We start from the raw sequence: 25,592 nt of genomic DNA, 5'->3' as shown, positions 1-25,592 counted from the left end.
AGAGTAAAAAAAGAAGTAAAAGGTTTAAGATTAAGAATAAGAATATGTTTATTGTCTTTCAGGCTACATTCTTATTCTTATTCTTATTCTTCTTTCATTGCCTTTTGTTGGAATGAAAGGTGACAACTTTTACAAGAACCTTTTGAGATTTTTAGAAATACTGAAAGAAAATTTACAGTAGGCTATTTTTTATTGTAAAATGCGGATGATAAATGGGAATGCTCAAAAAAATTGAAATACAAAAAACATGTTTTAAATCATATTATTTGTACGATTTGTATAACAATATAGCACTCAACAATCATTTGAATCTCGACGAGTACACCACACCATGCAGTGTACGACATCTATCAGGCATTAACAAAACTGTAGTTGCAAAGAGATCCGCTAGAGGCGCACAACAACGACCGTTCTGCACTACCGACGTACAGTACTACATTATCGGCAAAATACAGGTGATGCAGTTGGCATACGCTTGTCTTTGATAACGATAGTAATTGGAATTGGACGACTGAATTATAGCTTATCATAAAACCACGATATTGCGAATAATGTTGAAACTATATTTGAAAGAAATTAATAAAATAGTTTCACAAAGTAAACGTATGCAAATAAATAACTTACGTGTTATCAAATGGATTTTGTAGTGTGTTTTAAAACAGTATAGGATACCGTGGATATTTTGTATATAAAAATGTTATATTGTATTACTAGTGCACCAAAGTTCTATTATAAATACCCAGATTGTAGAAAAAAGCATAAGAAAATACAGTAGTAATGCTACGTGCCTGCAAAACAACAAGTGCAATCTAAACACACTTATGTAACGCCGGGCGCTTTTACATTGATGCAGGCGCATCAATAAAGTGTACTAACTAAACAATCCTCGCCCTTAAAAAAATATAACTAAAATTCCATAAATGGATATACTAATTTTACTGCGTTACTACATGCTGCAGACGTTCACATGAACTGGTTTCCTTTTAATTTTGAACAGTTTAACTTTAACTAAATAGCATCCACTGTAATACTTATGTTAAGATTTTTTTATATTAGCGAATTTCCCTTACTAAGGGAGTATGTTTAATCTATGGAAGTAGCTATTACTGTAGGTCTCATGGTAAGACCTGGGCCCGAGACCGATTTACTTTTTTTTATTTTGATGTCCCCAGAGGCAAAAAAAAAACTATCGTTCAAATGCTTATAAAAATTGGGTTTTCTCATTTTTGACCCTCAAAACAAAAAAATACCCAATTTATCTTTGTACCAATTTGAGAGCTTAAAAAACAAATAATTTAGTATATTGAAGAGTTTTTTTACGGTTATTGATCACGGAAAAAATTCAAAAAATCGTAAATTTAAAATTACCATCCTATTCTTACGGAGAATAAGTAAACTGATGTAGTTTGCTTTTTTACGGATATATTTTGACCAAACTTGGCAAATTACCTTATTTTATACTAAGCTATTGACATTCTACTAAAAAAAACCAGTTTATTACCCTCCCTGTAGCAGCAAACCTAAGTAGGCTACTTGTTTAACATAATTTTATTTAAATGGATTTAATTGACAATCCAAACGCGCAAATGGAAATTCGCTTAGTCTGCAGGTTTGCTGTGGCGGGGGTATTTTAAAACGTTATTGTGAATAGCTTAATTGATATTAATTTATCAATTTATTATTAAAACAGAAAGATTTTTATACATCCCGAAACGTTGTGTAATTGTGGGAAAAGAGTACTTTTTTGACCTTATCATTAAAATTTGATTAAATTGCTTATCTTACGAACTTATTCATATATACTTGGAATTGTACTGAGTTTAATTTTGTCATAGAATTTACATTCATTGAATGTAAGGTGTGATTATGTTTAACTACAGTATTATTATCACAATCAAACGAAAAGTACGTGGTCCATGGAAGACTCGGTAGAGCTATGCGCCTGCTAAGCAGGTGATGCTGTGGCAACTCACGTATGTAGCGCTTGTTGCATGAGTGTTATTGCAGGCGCATTAATAAACTCGTTATCTTTGAACAACGCAGATTATAATTTTTTATCAGTTTATCAGGATGGCTTCATCTATATTTCAAAATACTTTTTTTTATCGATGAAGTTAAATATCCACGAAACCTATCAATAATTATTCCACATTTGTGGTATGTATAATTTCTTTTCCATATTCAAAAATGCATTACATTCTCTTCATTGTTATTTTTCAAAAGTTAGGTCAGGAGTCTACACCAACCAACACACAATTTTCAAATGGTTCCAATCTTATGTAAATAGACAAAATAATATAAGATAAATAATTTAATCAATAAAATATATATATATATATATATATATATATATATATATATATATATATTGTAAACTTGTTCACTTATGAGGGCTACTAAGTAATTAATAAATAATATATATATATATATATATATATACCTAAAAAAAAGTAAATAAATATTCTACTCTTTCTACATACGAACAAATTATTACTCAATTTTACAATTTAATTGAAATTGTACCGAATTGTTGTTGTGTTGAGAAATTGAATCAAAAGGGCAAAGATTTCTGCACGTTACCTTCAGAACAATTTACTTTCTATTTAATTTATATGATTTTAAAAACTATTTTAAACTCTGGTGTTCACATCAGCGTCCACAAAACTGAGTGGGAATATCAAGGCATTATTTTACCTTGACATTGACCCACGCCATTTAGCTTCATTTTATCTTTACCTATAATTTGAAATTGGATCAATATTTGTGTAAAGTTTATTATTATTCTTAATGTTAATTATTATTGTTAATGTTAAAATAGTCTGACCGATTGCTCTCAGTGAAGTAAAAAACCCAGCCTTGTCGCAGCCATTATAAGTTTTTCAGAGACCTGCATTTTACAGTTTAAACAAAAAATCCTCCATGGTTCTATATCACCTTTTTTCCAACAGAATTATACGGTTCCATCTTGTGATAACTTAGGATACAACCAAAATAGTTTCTGCTTCTACCATTTTCGTTTTTGACAGCTGCATTATAGTTTAACCACAGACAATATAATACTTTAATGGTTTATTCCATTGTCTATGGTTTAACTGTGTGCGATGAGAAGTGTATGGATGGAAACACGAAAGATGCAGCATTGCCTTATGCTTATATCTAACACCATAGATTAAACATACTCCCTAAGGGAGTATGTTTAATCTATGGTATATGCTAACACCTTCAGAACCAAAATAGATTAACTAATTAGATAAAAATATTTTCTAAACAAATTTATGTGTACCAAAATATCAATTTTATTGATTCAACAATTTGGAAACAACAACAATAATTATGAACATTTCGCAAAAAAACTGTAATATTAAACGTTGATCAACTTGTGTATCACAATCGACTTGTGTACTATGTGTCCAGAATGAACTGTCATTAGTCTTTCCTTTGGAAATCCTAGGTTGACAAATAGTATATCTATAGTTTAAACAATTATTTTCCGGCAAGTCGTTGTGTTTTTAAAATCACAGCCAAATGAGAAAACAGAGTCAAAGTACACTAGACAGTATAGTATGTGCCTGCAAAACTTGCAATGCAACAAGAGCGCTTGTGTGTAACGCTGGTTGCATCAACATTGTCGCAGGCGTTCCAAAAACCTGGCTTTTGTACTTTTGCAATAACAAAACACGGACTTACGGTCTTTACCTTTACCCCTGCCGCAGCAAACCTGCAGACTAAGCGAATTTTAACTTGTCTGGTTAAACATTTACTAAAGTTTTTCCATAAATAAGACCAATTTATTCACCAGTTAAATAACATTAGATTTATCGAGTGCTTAGGTTTGCTGCTACGGGAAAGGTAAAAAAAGTTTTTAACCAAACGTTAATAGCATATGATGAAATAAATACATTTGAAAAATTTGATCAACATATATCCATATACAGGTGAACAACAACAGTGTTAATTTTCTCTGTAACCGTTAGACATACTACAACGCTTCAATATACAGTACTAAATTATTCCTTTTTTAATCCCTAAAAATGGATTGGGGAGAAATTTCAAAACCTTATGTTTTTTAGGGTCAACACTGCGAAAACCCAATTCTAACCCCCTAAACACCCACCCCCCCCCCATAAATCCCCGTTCCCATTGTCCGATCATGCTGGTTCGCGAACTCATTCAAGTTTATCCCACCCTGCAACACCAAACCAAATTTAATCTAAATCTGACCAAAATTACTCGAGTTATCGTGTTCACGCAAACACAAAAATCATTATGAAACATAGTCAAAACATGAAATTGTGACTAAACATTATAGTGGTATAGACTACGTTATGTTCTATGGTGCTGACACTACAAATGTTTTCTATAACATATTCAAAATACTAACATCATACGGCCATACCCCGATGCAAAGCATGGTCAAAGCTACTGACCTATAGATAAGTTCTAATTCTAGAGTACAACTACGGTACTGTATTAATAATGCCACTTACCGGTGCCATTGTACGTGTAAGTGCCTATGACATCTGACGTAGGGTAATCTCCGGACATTACTGAAACAAACAACAACAATGTCAATAAACAACAACCACGTCAACATACATCAACCATGGCAATAAACATCAACCATGTCAATAAACATCAACCATGGCAATAAACATCAACCATGGCAATAAACAACAACCATGGCAATACACATCAACCATGGCAATAAATAACAAACATGTCAATAAACATCAACCATGTCAATAAACAACAACAATGTCAATAAACATCAACCATGTCAATAAACAACAACAATGTCAATAAACATCAACCATGGCAATAAACATCAACCATGGCAATAAACAACAGCCATGTCAATAAACAACAACCATGTCAATAAACAACAACCATGTCAATAAACATCAACTATGGCAATAAGCAACAACAATACCAACTAACAACAACCATGTCAACAAACACTTACTTAATAAAGACAGAGAAAACGTCTCTCTTAATTCTGTGCTAAAACTCACTGATTTTAAATGTATATTGATGGTAAATGGGAAACTTCTGTAGACACTTTGACAAGTACAAACCCGGAAATGTCTTATCAGGAAGGAAGTGCAGCTATCTTTGATGTTTATAACAGATTAGCTCACCAGTGCTCACCTGCTTTTAAGAATCATATGATAATCCTACTTACATTATGAATGGGAAGCTGCAAGTTTGAGTGACAATCTGCTTGTTATTACATCACGTGGGAATAACTGGACCGATTAAACTGAAATATTGCATGAACATGGTCAATATACCAGAGGATAGGCATATTCGAATTTTGAAGCTTTTAGGGCTCCGCACCATTGTTTGTCATAGTTAACTAGTTGATATTATAAATACACAGGTTAACTAATTGAGATAAGTAATTAGATGATGTTATCTATATTATTAAAAGAATTAGTTGGATTTTTGTCTTCAGCAAATCGACTCATAAATATTTACTCTTATGTTCTAGATGTGCCTTTGCCCTTTTGGGGGTTTGGATGATATCCTGTGAAAGCCCTTCGTCCTGCAGGCTTTTAAAATTTCAAAGTTTGTGCTGAATTATGTTGTCAATCATCTGAACTCTTTCAAGTATACATTTGTTAACATCAAAACAGATGGCCATAATACAATTTTGTTTACATCCATACGAAAATGGGGTTATACGGTTGGTGATGTTTTAGTGAATTAAAGTAAAATATTGTAATTTGTATAAAATGTAAAGAAAAAATGACTTTTGTTAGATTTTGTGTTTCGATAGGATTTGCAAGAGAAAATTGTAAATTAATTCAAATATATAACAGATTTTGAAGTTGAGAAGTCACACTTGCTGCTAGTTTTTTATTAATATAATTTTACAATATACAGTACTATTTTTGCTATTATTTTTTTACCGTTACAGAAGAGTTCCCATTTAAACGGACATGAAACATTCCAGTTCAGAACTTTAGGAACAGAGTCACATTATTTTAAATCTCCCTAATATTTTCATTAATGTAAAACAAGAGGAATTGCTTGACAAAATAAATCCCTGTAGCATTTAAAATAACAGCATTTAACAACCAAACAAATTTCTTCATGTTTGCATAAAGTTGGAGATACGATATTCTGAAAGAAGCAAATGAAAATATTTATCACCTTCTCGGAATATCCTTAGGCAATCCGGGTTGTAGAAGCACTTCTCCACTAACACCACGATCCTGTGGTGAACAACTTCTTCAGACAGGGAGTTGTTGACGGTGAGGTTGGGCATTGCGATTACAAGCAGAGCGTAGAGCGTACAGGAAACAGCGTAGAACATCGAACACAGAACGTAGACCATACAGCAAATAGCGTAGAACGTCGACCACAGAACGTACTACAATGGACGTAGCATACAAAACGTTGAAACAAGAACGTAGAAGTTCAAACGCACAACGTAGAACGTATAACAAACTACGTAGAAGGTCGAACACATAACACAGTACGCCGTATTGCAAACGCACAAAGTAAAACACAGAACATAGAATGTCGAACGTAAAACACACAACGTAGCCTACAGATTTGAAAACGTAGTCTACACAACGTAGAACGCAAAATATTAAACGCATTAGACACTTTATTGATTAATATATGTTATTTATGGTCCCGTCTTTAAAAATCACACACTACACCCCAGCCAGTTAGTTAAGCACACGACAACAATATGGAAAACACTAGATTAAAACCCAGTAAAACAATAACTGTTGTGCAACATCACCAGATAAGAGACACTTATCGATGCGTTGTAAAACGGAAGTAAACGAGTGAGGTTTTAGTAATGGAATAAAATAATTTCAAATTCCCTAAGAGGTTCACTATAATTTACAGGTACTTGCAGTAACATCTCATTGGTCTGAAAATAGTTAACTTATTACATTGTGATGTATTTTACTTCATCGTTGTAAGTATGAAGAACATTTTAAAATAAAATATATTTAGTGCTAGCAAATATTTAAACTGTCCCTAAGGGGGTTTAAATTAGTTGTTTGACAAAAACCCTTTGCCACTATAATAGTTGTTTGAAAGAGGACTAATACCACTAATATAATTGAAATCAAAGGGACCTACAACACACTTCCAATCTAGATCGTTATTTGTGTTGTGTGTCAGAAAATTAAATGGTATGTAAAACATTTACAAAAAATCATCGACCGTTTTTTACACATTGTTCCCACTATCACCGTGTCACTTGTAGCATTTTCACTTAACACACTTAACTAACCACTCGTAACTACACAGGTAACTACTGTACTCGCATTTAACTACAGACTGACCACTGTAACACCTACAATAACTCGGTTATCCTCTTCAAAAGGTGTTAAATCTTGCACTGCTAATGTCGCCGAGTTAACACCTTCTCACAGCCTATTGGCCAAACACGACAACTAATCTACTACTTGTTCTACAACAATGGTTCTATCCTGTGATAACGATGACGTTAAAAGTTTTCACAAGAACGTTTTATTGTTTTACAAGGGGGTTTCGCGGAAATCTAGGTAAAAATGGAAATGCAGTCATCAATTGAGACGTTATCAATGTATTTGCTGAATCGTTGAGTTCAAATTGCCCTGAGCAAAAAAACAGCTGGAAGTAACAAAGCTGTAATTAACAAGTAACAAGTAATTAGAATCCATTCTACACTCACTCTGTATTCTTCATAAGCTTGATAAACTGTATATATACAGGGTTAGTAAAATGTCTGGAGACCCCCTGTTAATTTTTTAACGGCCCATACAACGCAAATTAGAGGTCTCTATCTCAATCCAGTAAAAAATGGCAGCCAACTGAAATTCTCAGAAGTTAAATTTAACTTACAGCTTTCCAAGTCTGGAGACCCCCAGTAAATTTTGTAACGGCTCACACTAGGAAAACTAAACTCTATACACCTTTATGGCACGTTATGAAGTACTTTTTGAGCCTAATTTCTACCTGGTTCCCAAACCCAAAATGGGGGATTTTGGGGAAAACTCAAAAATTTTAAATGTTAAGCCGTATCGAGTGACCCCTCCTTTTGAAGGTCATGATAAAAGCAAACTATCAACGCAAACTAGAGGTCTCTATCTTAACACAGTAAAATATGGCAGCCAATTAAATATAAAATAACAAGTTAATTCTGATATCTAAAGATTTCAATGTCATTCTTTACTGGATTGAGATAGAGACCTAGAGGGAGTCTCCAGACTTTTTACTAACGCTGTATATTCGCCCAACGATAAGTGCGCCACTCGGTATGAACAGTGATTGTGATTATAGTCTGTATGACGGAACCTGTCTTCTGATACTTTGTCTACCTGGGATTGTCCCGAGCTTCAAACCATTGGCTCTGGTAGTACAAGGATCAGAGGACAGGTTCCATAATACAGACTATAAGTTATCAAACAAAATCTAACTAAATGCAAGAGGGTGTGAATGCCATTGGATTGTCGGTGTTCACATACTATCAATCTGCTCTTTATCCCGCCTCTCTATCTAGTTATATGCTCTCTAGCTATGCAAAATCAGACATAGGTTTTTACATAGTAAAAAAATTGATTGAACTAAAATCTTTGGCCATTCTTAAAACCAGTCCAAATCGTTATACAAAGTCAAATTTTTTTGATTGGCGAAACATTATTCAAGGAAATACACAAAGGCGACCGTGTGTAATAATTAGAACACAGTAAAGGTCGGGACTCGGGATATCATTTATGCACCACTAACAGACACTAAACACAGCAACGAGTGAGCTATTACACAACACTAAACAGCTGTTCAGGAAACCACGTTTCGCGAGTTGTTGTTAATTTTGGCAACAATGAGATCATGTGGGCATTTGCAATCCACGGCCGTCAAGATAAATTCTATATGACAAGATTACAACAACAAGACCATATCATTGGATAATCGGGGTCAAATCACTGAGCTATAATTCTAACTGGAGGTAGCACTGAATGTCAAAGATGCGTGTCGCCAGCCGCCATGTTTGCGTGAGGTGTGAGTTATAAGAAGCCATATTATTGCTATGGCTATTATTATACTTGGCTTAAAATACCTACTTTGTATGGTCGCCATTTCAAAGAAAATTATTAAAGTATTAAAAGTATTCAAGTATGACAAAAATACTCACTGCTATACCAACCTAGTTATAAGAAGCCATGTTATTGCTATGGTAAGAAAACTTACTGCTATACCAACCTAACAAAATCAGCGACTCGCTTTTGACAGACTTCTGCCATGGCAGTGCTACCTCCAGTTATAATTTTAGCTCAGTGGGTCAAATCTCCCCATTCACAAGATTGTTTACGCTTAGTCTCACGAGAATAAAAAAAAATATGGATGATAAACATACACAAATTACGTCACTGGCGCGAATATCTAATGCCATAACAGCTGGTTTGCACATTTTTGACAGATCCATTTAAATTATTAATAAAATCATGTTTAGTTTTGAGTAAGTACATAATTTGTTTATGGTTATGATCCATACCCTTTCTGTTCTAATTCGTGCAAACCTACATAGGCCTAGTAGTTTTGAACCCACCTTCAGGTATGCTTATCCATCAAACAAAATTCCAATGAAGGGTGTGGGCTTATGTTTATGGCATATGTAAATTTCATTTCTGATTTCTTATATCAAGTGTTTTCAATAGAAAGTTGTGGCCCTTACACGTTTTGGGTGATTAGTTTAAACTTATTCTAACAATAGGTCAATGTTATTAATGCCTATTCATCTGTCAGTTGGATTCGTTGGACTGTCCAGCTGGGCGTGACGTCTCATTGTTGCTGGACTGACGTCAATGACGTTGTAAATACAGGGGGCTCCAGAAGGGTAACGTCACAGTAACTAGAATATCCTTAAACGTTCATGGAAATGGCAACACTCACGATGACGTCATGGGAGTGAAGAAACGATTTTGATTCGCAAAGAAAGCACAAAACGAAAAACGCACAGTTAACCCCTGTGGAGTTTAATAAAGATTAATCCAACCCCTACCTTCTTGGAAATAAGGATTGTTATGCACACAGAAAACAAACTTTAATTAATATAAAAATTGGTGTAAATACCTGCTTCTTGTAATCCAAATTGTTGCTGTTATGACGCAACTAGTTTCGACTTATCATGAAGTCATCTTCGGGCGTCCAGGGGATGTCAATTCACTTCATCAGAAGGTCGTCAATACACATATACGTTCATACACGAACATGGTCACGGTTACGAACCGGTTCGTGTATGAACGTGTTACGGTTCGTGTATGAACGTATATGTGTATTGACGACCTTCTGATGAAGTGAATTGACATCCCCTGGACGCCCGAAGATGACTTCATGATAAGTCGAAACTAGTTGCGTCATAACAGCAACAATTTGGATTACAAGAAGCAGGTATTTACACCAATTTTTATATTCAACGTAATCCGGAGGCTAACATCAACAATTTAATTAATTAGTTTTAGATTCGGATCAAACTGTATACTGGCTAAATGATTGAATACAAAATATTTTTTTTCACTTAGGCGTGTTTAAAATCAACATGAGGATAGCTTCGTCAATGTTAACTTTTTATACTTACAGACTTATCAGTATAGTTAGGCTTATTAAAAATTAGCAAAAGTGTAGCTTTGTTAATGGTAACTTTCAAAATAAACTTACAGTTTTAAAGTATACTCAGGCTTGTTTTGAATCAGCCTGAAATAATATAATAATAATAAGATAATAGCTTCGTCAATATTATCTGTTTACTATTCACATTCTTTCCTTATCTTGATTTTCTTCTTGACAAAAAGTCTAGCAAAGTTTGTTTAGATATGAAACTATTGATAAACATGCGTTGATGTTACAATTTCCTTCATACTTCTTCAAAGTTTTTTCCAGTATCTTATCCAACTCGATGTAAGTTCTCTTCACCGTTTCCCCAGCTAAATTCAGCTCTATCCTAATGTACATAGACCTACGAGAGGATTCTTCCACTTCACTCTTCAAACAAAGTATGACATCTCTAAATTTTGAGGTTAGGTTGTCCAAGTATTCATTTACTGCGTTGGTCAAAAACTGTTCACTACATCCAGCTGGTCTTTAATCATATTATGTTTAAACAAAACTGATGTTAGGGCTTGTTGAGCTGTCAACGATGTAGCATAAATGTCTTGTACTGTTTATTGCGGCACGTTTTAGCATTGAATACTTTGTATTCATTGGTTTAAACCAATCTCACCTGATCTGATCCAACCTAACCTAACTTTACCCAATAATTTCGTCTAACAAAATATACCTTATCGCCGCGGACTAACAAATAAAACATTGTTTTAAAAATATAAAGATTAATACGAGAAATATTTAGCGTTAAGAGCAGCTAACGGCTTTTGTACTAGCGTTATTGCAAACTTTTAGATCTAATTTCGAAAGCACTTATCTAATACGTATTTTGCACCACATTTGAAATATTCTAGGTAGTTAATGACAATCTATGGATTTTATCGGAAGAAGTTCGTCGCTAAAATTTCCTCCCTTAAAGGTGCATGTTTTTCTTCTACATAGTCAAATAAACCACTGTGTCGCAACATTATCACATAGGCGAAAATTATTATTGATCCACTGGATTTGAACCCCAGGTTCCATGGCAAAAGTCCCGCGCTTTAAACCATGAGCAACCGCACCCTTTCTACGTAATAATACAACCCACTCTGCGTACTTTACAGCATATTTGGATCATCTACCCACGTCATAAGCAGCTGGTTATTGATAGTGTTTTCCTCAACCTGACTACGCCATTGCAACTTTCACTAACCTACCTTATATGAACCACAGTTAATTAAAATCAACTTTTTTGTAACATAAATGCACAGCAGTGACAAAAATATCAAATGTGTTATACTAGTTGAAAAGAGGGATTGCCATTTACATAAGCAATAATCAACATCGACCTCAACCAGCTGATAAGTCTTCTTCTTATCTCTACAACACGTGACGACAGATTATAGTAATCTCGTATTATGACAATTGTAAGGTTTAGACGGATGTTAATACTATTTTACTGTCATTTTTAATTACTAAGACACGTGGAAGATATATCTTGTCTAATTGGGAATTACTGTGATACAAAATTTTGATTATTAAATTACAGTACCTGTGAAAATGTTGGTGACAAAATAACTATAAAAAAGCAAGAAGCTTCAAACCCTGCAGCTAAGACCATCGGGAAATACACAAACCATATTTATTGTATAGTTTTAGTTATACATAATTGATACAGTACATTTCCTAAGTTGTAATGTTTATTACCGTTGCTCAACAAATCCGAACGTAATTAACCAATCTAATAAATTCACTACACTAAAAATGTAAACAAAATGCAACAATAAAAACAGCTGATCTGCCTACCGGAAATGATTATAGAGGTTGGATGTCGAACAAAATGTAGACAGCAATGCAACGATAACACAGCTGATTTTTTAAACAATATTTAGAAGTTGGAGAACTCACGATAAATATTTGTCATCATACATGGCCTCTGAACCATTCGATAGTGAGGGAAAAGCCCAAACGACGTATTATTAGAGAAAAATTATTAATTTCGCAGAAAGGATTAACAATTCGGGTGGCTAGAGCATGGTTATAGGTGGTTATAGTTCGTTGGTTGGTCCCCTACCATAACCCACTAAATTAGGCTGTGAGGTTTCAAAGAATCCAAAATTTTGTTCAGTTTTTGTTCAAAAATCAGCAAAGGTAGAACATTCTTCAAATTTGTAAAAAACACACGAATTTGTTCATTTTGTTCCTGCAAATACACCCTAAATAAAAACAATTTTAATATAATAATATCGAACTCTAATTTAATCTGATCTAATAGAGTATTGTTTTTCTGATTGGACCTCTACTACATATTCGAGTGATTTGAAATGTTTTTAAAGATTAATAAAATAAAACATATTTGTCGAAATTTGAAATAGGCCTACTGTGGTTTATCTTAGCAGAAAATTACCAATAGAAAATCTTCTACGGTACATTTAAATAAAATTAGCATTAAAATACATTGTCATGTTCAGAATACTGGAGGTAGGTTTCCTACCTAAATAGAGGTGTAAAGGTAACGCAATATTAGGGATTCCAAAAGGGATTGATTATACTCACGTAGGAAACGCACAATTATGCTCGATTTCGATCAAAGTGCATATTCAGTTTGTTTAGAAGAACGATGGGAAAAACAACATAACATGATAACAGTGTTATTTCTGTTCACGCATCAGTGGATGGTCATTCTGTGTCTTTGACCGGAAACTAACCAACAGTTCACCGGAAGTGCGCCACCAACACACTGACAGACACGCTTGCAACTAATTACGTCGACAAACAGCAATGTTCCTACATGTGCAATTCCAATCGCAAATAACGTTTTTTTTGCTATTGTGATTTTTTTGTGTGATGGTAGATTGTACATCTGAGACATTTTTGATTTGTATAGTTATATAAATAAATACATCTTAATCTAAATAAATAACATATATGTATAGATTATATTGTTGTCTCATTGATATTAAGGTAAAATTTTTAAAAGCAAAATCCATCTCAGAACTAATATCAATATATCAATATATAACATTTCACTCTAACTCCACATGGGCTTTAACACCAGAATGCTAATTTATATTATATTAGTGTGTCTAATATCGATATAAAAGTTCTAAAAGAAGAGACAAACAGAAGGAAAGCCAACCTAGATTTTTTTCAATTTTAAAATGCAATAATGTAAACGTAAAAGAATGTTATCGCTTGGACTAAATTATTAAAAAAAGAACACGTTGAGACTATAAGTAAATAAAAATACTCAAACATGTAGGCCTAAGTTAACATTCCATGTGGTAACTTGACAATATATGTTAAATTTTCAGATCAAAGCAAGTCAGGAAAACGTAATACGCGTTTCGTGCGAAAGAAATGAATAAGTCACTCGAGTAAAGACACGCCACATAAAATCAACAAATATAATTAAGGTCACCTAGAATCGTAAAACATATGAACCAGCAAGTAACGATGCTATAGTATTCAGATCAAAGAACCCATGTCAATTATAGAGGTGATGACTGAAGACGGCAGACTTTGGCGAAGAGAGACGCAGAAGCCAAGAATGAGGAGGAATGGCGAATATTCCAGGACGGTCAGCCAGAGGTCGTTGACCCCAAGGTCATTCAAGGTCACCTGGTAGCGCAGAGAGAAAGTAATGGCGTCTGACGAGACAAGTGTTAACCATCAACAAACAAAACAAGTAGGGCTACATCCTATTACTTTTATTACTCATATTACTTTTGCAACTGAAGTGTACAACCCATCCATATGGGGCTAGCTGTAGCTACTTTTTTTAATATTCGAGAAGGACCTGTTGTGGATTGGTGAAATTACCTAACCTAAACTTGTTTTGTTAATTGTAATTGATTATAATATTACTACTGTAGTTGACTTAAATAAAATGATGGAATGAACGAAAGTTCAAACAATAAAAAGCCAATGAACATATAAGTCAAAATATTGTTTTGAGGCAATTTAAATAAGTTACTAGGGTAAGTGATTTGGTTGGCTGTTGTGCTCGTTAATAATGCAGCTTGAAAAGTCGCACTATGATAACTTTAATACTACGTTTAAAGCCATGTGCGTATTTTTATGACGGCGACGCAGCTAAGAAGATAAATTTGAGAGATAAGTGATTGGTTGTCACATTAATAAACTAGTAACCGCTAGCATTTTATTCCATCATAATTTAAGTAGAGGAACGCGGGTAAAAAATACTGAAGTCACACATAAACCAATTGAACGTTATACAAAGTAAGAAAACTAAAATGGAACGTATATTATGTTGTCAATTGTCTAGGCAATTAAGGGAAGAATGTAGGAAACTATGACTAAATGGTTAATAACGTATTGCCGTAATTGCTGAAGGTATTTCTTTAAATAGCGCGATGAAGTAAGTTTCAATTGTTGATATCGACTTAATCTTTATTGCACGACATTATTTTGCAACATGATTGCAATGTCTTTTTCAAACTTATGCGCGCTGGAAGTGCACTAAGACAATAGAATAACAAATTTAGGAAAAAATTGTACACAAAAATTAGGATTTCCGTAATCGGTTCATGTAGTAATAGCGTTTCTTGTTGACAAATTTATTCTACATAATTAATTACTGTACGGAATGTAGTGCAATGAGTTCTCCTATGCAGAGAGGTTCACATGACGCATTTACTTATCATCTTTTGATTTCTATAACATAATGTCACCGCGAAAATTAATTGGCAATTGACGGGATTTCAACCTCAAACTCTAGGATAAAAGTCTTGCGATCCAACAAGACTAACCCCACCTCCATAAACGGTTAATTTATACATCCGCTTCCTTACAAATAATAACACTTTTAAAATGTCAAAATTTTGTTGGGTTTACGAACACGAAATACTAAAATACAAAACTATTCTTCCACTTGATTAAAATATATTTTTTTATTATATTGTACACAAAACATTGCTCTTGTTATAAACTAACAACCACTTGCACTGAAACCACTGATGGAAGAACGTTTATAAAGACAGTACCTACCGTAGTACAACAGCACTGTAAGCCCCTACACACGGCGCTGCAGGCAATATAGGTACTAAGCAGTGCGGGTAGCCTATCTAACGCCTTGGTATCTTATGCGGCGAAAATATGGTCGCTCAAACACTGTGCATCGTGTAGGTTTTTATATGACCAAGTAAACAGTTTCCATAATGAACAATGATATTAAATAAAGAAGCAAGAAGTAAGATCTAGAAAGGTTAGATATTTTGTTCGGTATTTTTAGTTATGTAATCAAAATAGCAACAATTTTAAACTATACGAACTGCATCGCCAAAACTGTTAGAAAATATGATTTTTATAATAAATCTCTTCTATTATTTTCTGTAGCTAAAATCGTAGCGCTAACATATGAAATGCGTGGTAAGCAAAGGATTCAAGAACCAGTTGTTCTTTATCTTTGGACTTTTCTTATCTGTTCTAAAATGTTTTCCTGATCTAAAAAAAAACACACACAGCTGTTATTAATTAGTTAAAGCTTCACTGCGTCAAAGATAATCCATCTCACTCCATTCTACCATCATTTTTCAATCATATTCATCTTAAAATACACACCTTAGGAGTGCGTCATTGTTTAAAAAATAATTGAATTAATGGCCTAATAAGGGTATTAATAATGAATGATTATCATTGCACCAATCCGTCATAGTATATTTATATTTACAAACACACACAAAAGATCACCCAAGAACCTTTTGCTAACTTATTTTCGCTCGATGAAATCAGAACTGTTTCAACAAGCGACATTCTTACACAAAAACTCATTTTTGAAGATATATTTTTGTTTAATCAAGAAATCCACGGCGTTAAAGTTTCAATAACGAATGTACTTGAACTACATCTACATTTACGTTACTTAAGCTATACCAAATGCTTTTATTTTGAAAGTCAACTAACTAGCATCCACAATCCAGTTGTTGGATGGTTTGTATCAATTAGTGTGTGACGTTATAGTGACTATTGAGATCATATCCAGGACACTAGCCTACTATCCTTGACCTAAGGGCGGGTCTACCGTCTACATTGATCGTCGACTTGAGTATCAGATCTTGGGAGTGACGTCATCATTGTACCACTGCAGTCCTACCCTCACAGACATCTGGAGAGTGGAGTAGATCTGGTGATAACAAGCATAGATTAACTTATACCAGCTCCGTAGATTTAACATCCTTATGAATCAACTGAAGACAATATTATATTATGCTTCCACCCAGTATAATGTAGAGGGCTATTTTGATGTTTACTATTTTTATATTTTTATTTTTCAACTTACAAAAATATTTCAACCAAATAAAACTGAACATACATATACTCGTATAACTACTGTGTATCTTCTGGTATAATAACACACCAAAAATCTATATTACATTATACAACCTAATGAGACAAATTCTCATTCAGTAATCCCACACTAATCTTTAGAACCATTAATGCTTTCCGAAATTCCAAATTTTTTTCCTTGATCCATACCCTACACGATAAAATGCGTTTCCGCAGTAAAATACCGTATTTACTTACAGAAAGGAAACATTATAAATCGAAAATATATCAAATTTTATATGATTTACAATGTTACGGTGAAATAAGTTTGCCATACACATAAAATGTAATCAAATTATAGTTTGAAAAAGATACATTGAACTCCTCTGTTATAAAGTCAAACTAAAGCGCACAATAATCATCCCAGATCGATTATCATGGAGAAGTCTGTAGTCTATGTTGACGTTTTATCTTAGCACTGAAAAAAAACTTCTACAAAATATCTTAAAACATCTCATGACGCTGGATAAAATTTAGCGAATAATTAACTTTTTTCATTGAAAAAGTATTTAAATAAGTAAACTCATTTTAAACGTTAACCCGAGATAAAAGTTGAATCTGCGCTCATATCCTAACACAAGATTGACATTACAACAATAATAATAGATTATGATTATATGTTAATACTGCACAGTAAACTTGGACTACCTATTCGTGTGCACAACAGAGAAACGATTAAATCATATCACAGAATCATACGATGAAGAGCACTACCATAAAAGTAGTTCCTGAATCAGAATTACGCTCTATTATGTGCATTGTAATGTCATTACATGCTGTGCGGTTTGTAGTGTGCAGTTTTGCTCGTGAACCTTGCAATTTCTCCCGGTTATCCGCTATGCACGTCGTGGTCGCGGTCCCACAACAGCGAAGGCTATACAAGAAGGACTCCAAGATCACGCCGCACTTCACGCTCCTTGTTCGGATTCGCCGAAGATGATTCGTTGAAAGTCGGAAGTGTTCGGACCTTTCCACAACCTGTCTGACCTTCACTGCCTCCTCAAGGTCATGGTACTTTCTCTCCGCCTCCGTCTCTCGAGGAGTCTGCTCCATTTTATTACCAGGTTTACGGTCTTGTTTACGTCGTGTACTTTGTGTTTTACTGTTTTCCCTCCGGATTTATCAGTTTTCAGAACTGCACGTAGTTTACAAGAGAGTGCGTCCAACATTTCTATATCCAAGCGCAGATACTACATAATCAGTTATTCGTCAGTATTCTGGAAACCCCTGTTCCGAGATGACTTTCTGTGTGTTTCAGGAAATTTTCAGTCACGTTGGAGGATTGTGAAACCGACGGAAATTTACTATCAATAGACTTTTAGACAATAGAGCATTTTATGCTGAAACCACATGGTTATTGACGCAAAAAGTAATACTGATTTGCTGGATTGTTTACAAGACATTGTAAATGTTTTAAATACACCTCTCTAGCAGCTGTTTTTTCTACTTCATTGGCTAAGAAGTCTTTGATACTCTATGGTAAAATATGATAAACAATCTTGGTTTGCATCAATAGAGACTAAAAAATAATTCGTAAAAGTACTCCTAAAAATAGATCATCGACCGGTATTAAAGATTTAAATGACCTAAAAACTTGTCGTAAAGCTTTGTGTAACTGGAAACCTACCATCCAAGCAAAAATAAATATTACTTGCCTATGTTTATGGTTTATAAAATTCGGGTGGTTAATTTGCAACAAGCAGCCATTTGAAACAGAAGAGTTTGCACGACAAAGTTTCACAAACACCACAGTATCAACCACGCAGCAGCTGGATCTTGCCAAACGATGGTGACACGCGAATTCGCGAATTTCAAGCCCAACATAACGAGGAGGGTTCACAAAGCTTTCTCTCATTAATTGAGCGCCAGCTCTGATTGACTCTACTTGATTGACTCAAAGGGCAAAAGTGACAAAGGTCGAGTAAATATAAGTTTGTGAATACGCAGCAGAAACCGGTATTGGAATGTAGTTCTACGCAGACAGCCAGGCGAGAAAACCAGCGTAGGATAACTGTAATTTCATCCTACACAGTTTAACTACCTGCGGTGAAATGAAAGCGAACCAAAGGTTGTTTAATGGGTATGACTGGGTATGTTGGAACGCGTGTGGAAGTAACGATAATTATACAATTGAATGAATGATGAGCTGAGGCTAATGAAGAGTGACAGAATAACATCCATCATCGACTCTCATCCTACGATCGTCTATAGCTCGTGTGCGCAACAATATCATCGTTGTGTTGTGCCTTTGACTATGATCAGTTCTATGTCATTTATCATACAACAGAATGTTATCCATCATTGACATCCAACCTACGATCTTCTGGAGCTCGTGTGCGCAACAATATCATCGTTGTGTTGTGCCTGTGACTATGAGCAGTTCTATGTCATTCATCATACAACAGAATGTTATCCATCATTGACATCCAACCTATGATCTTCTGGAGCGTGTGTTCTCAACAATATCATCGTTGTGTTGTGCCTGTGACTATGAGCAGTTCTGTGTCATTTATCATACAACAGAATGTTATCCATCATTGACATCCAACCTACGATCTTCTGGAGCTCGTGTGCGCAACAATATCATCGTTGTGTTGTGCCTGTGACTATGAGCAGTTCTATGTCATTTATCATACAACAGAATGTTATCCATCATTGACATCCAACCTATGATCTTCTGGAGCGTGTGTTCTCAACAATATCATCGTTGTGTTGTGCCTGTGACTATGAGCAGTTCTGTGTCATTTATCATACAACAGAATGTTATCCATCATTGACATCCAACCTATGATCTTCTGGAGCGTGTGTTCTCAACAATATCATCGTTGTGTTGTGCCTGTGACTATGAGCAGTTCTGTGTCATTTATCATACAACAGAATGTTATCCATCATTGACATCCAACCTACGATCTTCTGGAGCGTGTGTTCTCAACAATATCATCGTTGTGTTGTGCCTGTGACTATGAGCAGTTCTGTGTCATTTATCATACAACAGAATGTTATCCATCATTGACATCCAACCTACGATCTTCTGGAGCGTGTGTTCTCAACAATATCATCGTTGTGTTGTGCCTGTGACTATGAGCAGTTCTGTGTCATTTATCATACAACAGAATGTTATCCATCATTGACATCCAACCTATGATCTTCTGAAGCGTGTGTGCGCAACACTATCATCGTTGTGTTGTGCCTGTGACTATGAGCAGTTCTATGTCATTCATCAAACAACAGAATGTTATCCATCATTGACATCCAACCTACGATCTTCTAAAGCTCGTGTGCGCATAATATCACCGTTGTATTGACCATGAACATACCTCTCTCATAGAAGGTAAAAATAGCAACCATCAAGGGTGCAGCACTTCAACTTCATTGGCAGTTTTTGGTCTAGTTGATTCGAATTCCCTCTTTGGGAGGAAGATGAAAAATGACATGTCTAGATCAATGAGACAACAATCCAGGCAATTAAGGGATCCGAATGGTTACACGCCAACGCTTACCCATTTCACTAATGTTATTACTTACTTTTTTAGAATTTAGAAATTTAGATTTTGTCAAATGTATCCACACGATTTGCCTAGTGTTTGAATCTATAAAGTATTCTGAGATTAAATTGAGATATAAGAACAAATTAATTAAATATTGACAAAGACAATATGGACATCTATCGACTTTATAAACTCAGCAAAATATTGTTATCTTGTGTTATTTTCGACAGAAGGTGTGTTCAAGAAACAATGAGCTGTGGGAGTGATATCGTGATAGTGCATTGTTATCAGTCATGTCGCCGCATAAACCATAAAGTTCTAAAGCGGTATTACATAACCATAACAGCTTAAGGCAGTCTCTCTACCGAAACCGATATGACCCATTTATTTACAGCTGATCACTACAGATACTCAAAATGTTGAAAATGAATTTTGTACGATAAAGAAATGAATTTTCTTTCACCAAAAGTTAAAAAATTTTCTGTGAGATTTAAATTAAGGTCCATAGTTAAATTTTTAATTGAACAATTTTTACCATAACCAGCAAAACACATTTGGACAAAAAGTTACAGGGAGGGACTACTCTCAAGGTGTATATTGCGTAGGTTGGAATCGAAAAAATGAATTGTCAGGACTTCTCTGTGGCTTAAAAACAATGTAAACGGGTTGAATTTTCGAGGTTGTTAATTAGGAATTAATTCAGTACTCAAAACGTCGGTGTCGGCAGACAAGGGCCGACTAAAAGAGGTCCACTGAAAGCCTGAGAAGGCGAAGACACTTTATAATGGTTTTCTTTTATATTGTTGATTTATTGTTAGTTAATTTACTACATGCAAAAAAATCCAACAATGTTTACTTTTTGGTTGCATTTATAAAAGACGATAACTTTTTAGACTGTCCTTTGACTATGATTATTATAGATTTCGATCTGTGAAAATTATTTGTTCATTATTCTTTTTACTACTTTTGGAATCGAGGCCAAACTCACCCATCTACATTTCCATGTTTTTGTAGCGACTGTAACATCATCTTTTACCTGAAACAGAAAACATATGGTTAGATTTGGTATGTGAATGATTTTAGCGAACGTTGCACAATCTTATTTTAACGGGGAAAATGATACAATACCCAACATGCACACCAAATATTAAAATGTTCAACTCAATAAAAATTATAGATATATAACATTTTCCCTCAGTCTCGTACATCCTTAAAATTTCAAGTAAACCTTCCTTGGTCAGTCCTACCTTGTCTTGTCAGTCTAATAAGAAATAATGATTGCAATAAAAATATATAACTAAAATATTACATTGGTATAAGTTCTTTATGTTTTGGGTACTTTCTTCAAGAATAAGTCCGAAAAGAGTGTCATGGCATGTTAAATATTATTGTGCCAATCATTTTTATTATTAAAAGATATTCACATATTTAAACTAATGAGCACGTTGGAAAAGAATCATACTGTTGCTTACATAAAGATCAAGGTTAACTACAGTATATTACCTACTTAACAGATTAAAGATAGATTATAAACGATTTGAAAAGACGATTCTGAGCAAAGGATTTATATTGAATAACCATTTCTATCCACAGTTTTAGATGATAAATAATTTTAAAACTAATTTTATAACCAGTGTATTGTCTAATAGATATTAGAGATATCTTGAACATTTTAAGGATTTGAACTTCTTTGACATATAGCGTTCACAATCGGTCAATTTAGAATGCCACTATCTGGCTCAAACATTTAAAGATAACACAATCCATATGAATTCCTCCATTTCACATCTGCCAAATATTGATGAAAAGGTCAGCCTGCTTCGTGACCTTATCTCTCGATCGAGGAAGAAGGTTACTCCCTTCCAAGAAATTATTGTTACTTCCTAATACGTAAAACTTCCGGAGAAGTTATTGCAGTAAAAATAACCAAAAACGTTTATGCCACGCATTTAAATTAGGCAAAATCCATTTAATTTGGGAAAGTATAAATTCTCTTATAAAGAATGTTCTGATCTTATGTCAATGTTAAAATCATAGATCGAACTTTAATCTATGCACCACAAGCAAAAAACGAAAATTTCAACTGATGAAGGTTAGGCAGAAACACTCCGTACAAATTTAGCTAACATCCAGATATCAAACCATAACTACACACCCTGTTAAACATAGTTAGGTCATACGTTTGGTCCTAAATACCTTGTCTCGATGCTTTGAAAGGGTAAGTATCCATTAATGATAATTTGTCATTTAATTATTTTTTAGGTTTGCGGCCTCTTTTAATTCTGACTTTGCCCGTCCACGCAGGTCTGTGAGTGGATCGTATGGAAGCAAGGGGTTAGTTTGTTAAGTACAAGATTTGAACTGTGCTGATAAAATGTAGTGGCAATGATCCTCGCCCACGACATCGTTGTCTTGGATAAGAAGTTCGTCCCGCAACCGACTGAGCCATCTACCTACCGAAGATTTAAAGATTTAGACTAAATAGCCATCTGATATTCTCCTTACGTTTCTTTATACACTCTGATAGGTCAGCGTAGTTAAAATAATCTGATCAAATTCCAATTTTTAACAAAATATGACATCGTAAGAGAGGAATAAGAATAAACTTGTTGTAGAGTTCGTGTATCCAAATGAACTTTTGTCAACCCGTTTGAATGTCCATTATGATAGCAAGACAAAAATCTACACATTAAAACTTTTCTTACGAACGTCATTGAAGAAGGTTTTGTCTTCAAATTCTTCAACATCTACGAGGCTTCTCAAACAACCAAATTGCTAAAAATTTATCTAAAACGTCCATCTAAAGAGGAGTTGAACAATTTACAGAAGTAACACTTTCTAAACACGCCGTTAACAGTTACATAGATAACTATTTAAAGGTCGCTCGTACGTCTAGTTATCTATATAGCTTTTAGCAGATATGAAACGTCATTTATGTTAGCATAAGTCTCTCGGGGAATGGTGAAAGGCGGACAAAGAATTCTCCGGATGATTCACAACTTCTGGCAACAATCAACCGATTGTGTGAAGAAAATGCAACTCATAACCTACTGCAAAAAAGAAACCACCTACCTATATCAAAATGCATTCATACGTAAACGCATGCAATTGTATAAAGCATGAGTTTATAATGTCTGTACTAAAGGAAATCCTAATGAACTTAAATATTCGATGATCCTAATAAAAGATGGGTCTAATATCAAGTCATATAAAATTGTTCTCATAGTCAAATATGCAAGCGATAACCATAGTTTAAACATACTACTTTATAGTTTTACTATCATTATGGATTTGCTAAAACAATTTTCAAATATTTATTTTAACTGGTCATAGTCCGTTACGTGACCACAACTCTATGTTTTACACTTATTACACTTATATGCCGTCGTAGATACCTGGAAATGGCTGTTCAAGAAGTTTGGTTGGTTAGTTTAGGTTAGACAGTGTCATTTCCTCTAACCTATCCTAACCAACCAAATTCCTCGAGCGTATAAGTGTAATTGTAAAAAATAGAGTTGTATAATATAGAGTTGTCTTTATAGAACACGTAACGGATTTTGACCGATAGTAGGTCAAATATCTATAGACCTATAGAGTTCTTATTTATGTTTACAGTAGATAATATTAATTTATCGCCATTTTACCAGCTTCAACCCTTTCGGCTGAATAATTTGGGGGATATTATCGCCGTTCACCTATTTTCATAGGCAAAGAATAAATGCCAAAGTGTACAATTAAATTCCTCCTAAGAGTAAGTAGAGCGTAGCATTTACCTACTACCTTCTACAGTACACTCCTGGCATGAAAGACACAAGTTTCAGATTTTAAGATGAAATATCCTATTACAGGGCCAAAAAATGATTTGTAATATAACTGAGAATTTTGGACACTATTAGCTACCCAGTAAGACACAAGTTTTCAAAATAACGATTACACGTGATAACACGATATATAATCTAATATCACAGATAAATGGTATTAGGAAAAAATCATAATATTGATGACGATTTATGATGATTGCTAGAGCAAGATCAGATCACTCCTACACTAGGCCTGACGCCTTGACCGAGATGTAGGCTAGAGGACAACCACCTGTATACACTTCTGGTCAGTCGCCACACACCACAGAAATGTTCTTAAAGATATATTATTTTCTTTACTTAATACTTAACTTAATACTTTTCAATGAAATGGCGACCATGCGAAGTAGGTATTTTAAGCCAAGTATAAATGGAGATAAGTGTAGGATGAGTGGCGCGATCTTGTAGTCTTGTTAGTGACTAAGGCCGACATATTCCTTAGAGACAGCTGTTAATTAATAGCCCATACAGCTAAACTAAGGGACCTACAGTTAATAGTGAAATCCGAACCCCAGTTTTGCCTTTGATATACGAATTGGTTTAATTATCAGGATAGTACTGCGGATAGTCGTAGTACTCACTCGTGCGGACGTTAATCCACACCAATCGCATCCACAGTGCATGCCTATAAATATCCACAATTCGTGACCTCCTAGTAGCTGGATTACAGGTACCTTGATTAATGAATAAATCCAAATAAGTCATGTCATATAACTGTGCTTCGAAACTGAAGTATAATTTGAAAAAAGTCGCGGGACTTACGCAACGTACGTTATTTGGCAACACCCTCTGCAGACAACACGTGGGCAAAGCCTAACAAGCGAAAGTTCCTTGCGAAAGACAACTTTTTGCAAAATGGAGACTGATCGTCCCAGCTCTGTATCGGATACCTGTTTTCTTTAGATATTTTTTCTGACTTTTTCTTCAGAGGAAAAGTAAACGGGTAGCGCAATGGCTGCATTTGGAAGGTTGTTGGTGTTAAATGTTCTGTGTGTTATCTAATTGCTCTGAACGAACTGGATTGCAATGGATTGATACAGTGGTATCTTACTATGTAAAATTTACGTCAAAACGGTTAAGCAAGTGTAGGTTGTTGATATGTGAGGTACGGTTAACAGTGTTTATTCAGTAAATACTGTATTAAGAAATTATATTTTCACAAATCTTCATTATGCATTTAGTAACTGTTCTTTTGGGATTCAAACATTTGCTACTAACTGGAACAGTTAGCAAAAGACCTCAAAGATTGTTGTGATCGACAGTGAACGTGTTAATTCATTGGCCTCATCATCTATAAAAATACAAA

At 34.5% G+C, this 25,592-nt stretch overlaps 1 protein-coding gene across 2 annotated transcripts in view; it reads right to left on the bottom strand.

Moving 5' to 3' along the window:
- The window catches only part of LOC128989566 (uncharacterized), a 225,249-nt gene that overhangs the window by 154,318 nt on the left and 45,339 nt on the right, over nt 1-25,592 (bottom strand). The window contains exons 1-2 of one of the 2 annotated variants that reach the window (XM_054411471.1): nt 6,157-6,286; nt 4,488-4,547 (exon numbers count right to left, since the gene is read on the bottom strand). In XM_054411471.1, coding sequence (XP_054267446.1) covers nt 4,488-4,547; nt 6,157-6,271 — 175 coding nt within the window. In that variant the 5' untranslated portion in view covers nt 6,272-6,286. Of the gene's footprint in view, nt 1-4,487; nt 4,548-6,156; nt 6,287-25,592 lie in introns of those variants that run through there. The other variant, XM_054411480.1, reaches the window with a different exon arrangement.

Source organism: Macrosteles quadrilineatus, unplaced genomic scaffold, assembly GCF_028750875.1.
Source record: "Macrosteles quadrilineatus isolate MER2022 unplaced genomic scaffold, UCM_ALF_1.0 Scaffold_1__1_contigs__length_201487025, whole genome shotgun sequence".
NCBI lineage: Eukaryota > Metazoa > Arthropoda > Insecta > Hemiptera > Cicadellidae > Macrosteles > Macrosteles quadrilineatus.
This window is presented reverse-complemented; position numbering and strand designations above follow the sequence as displayed.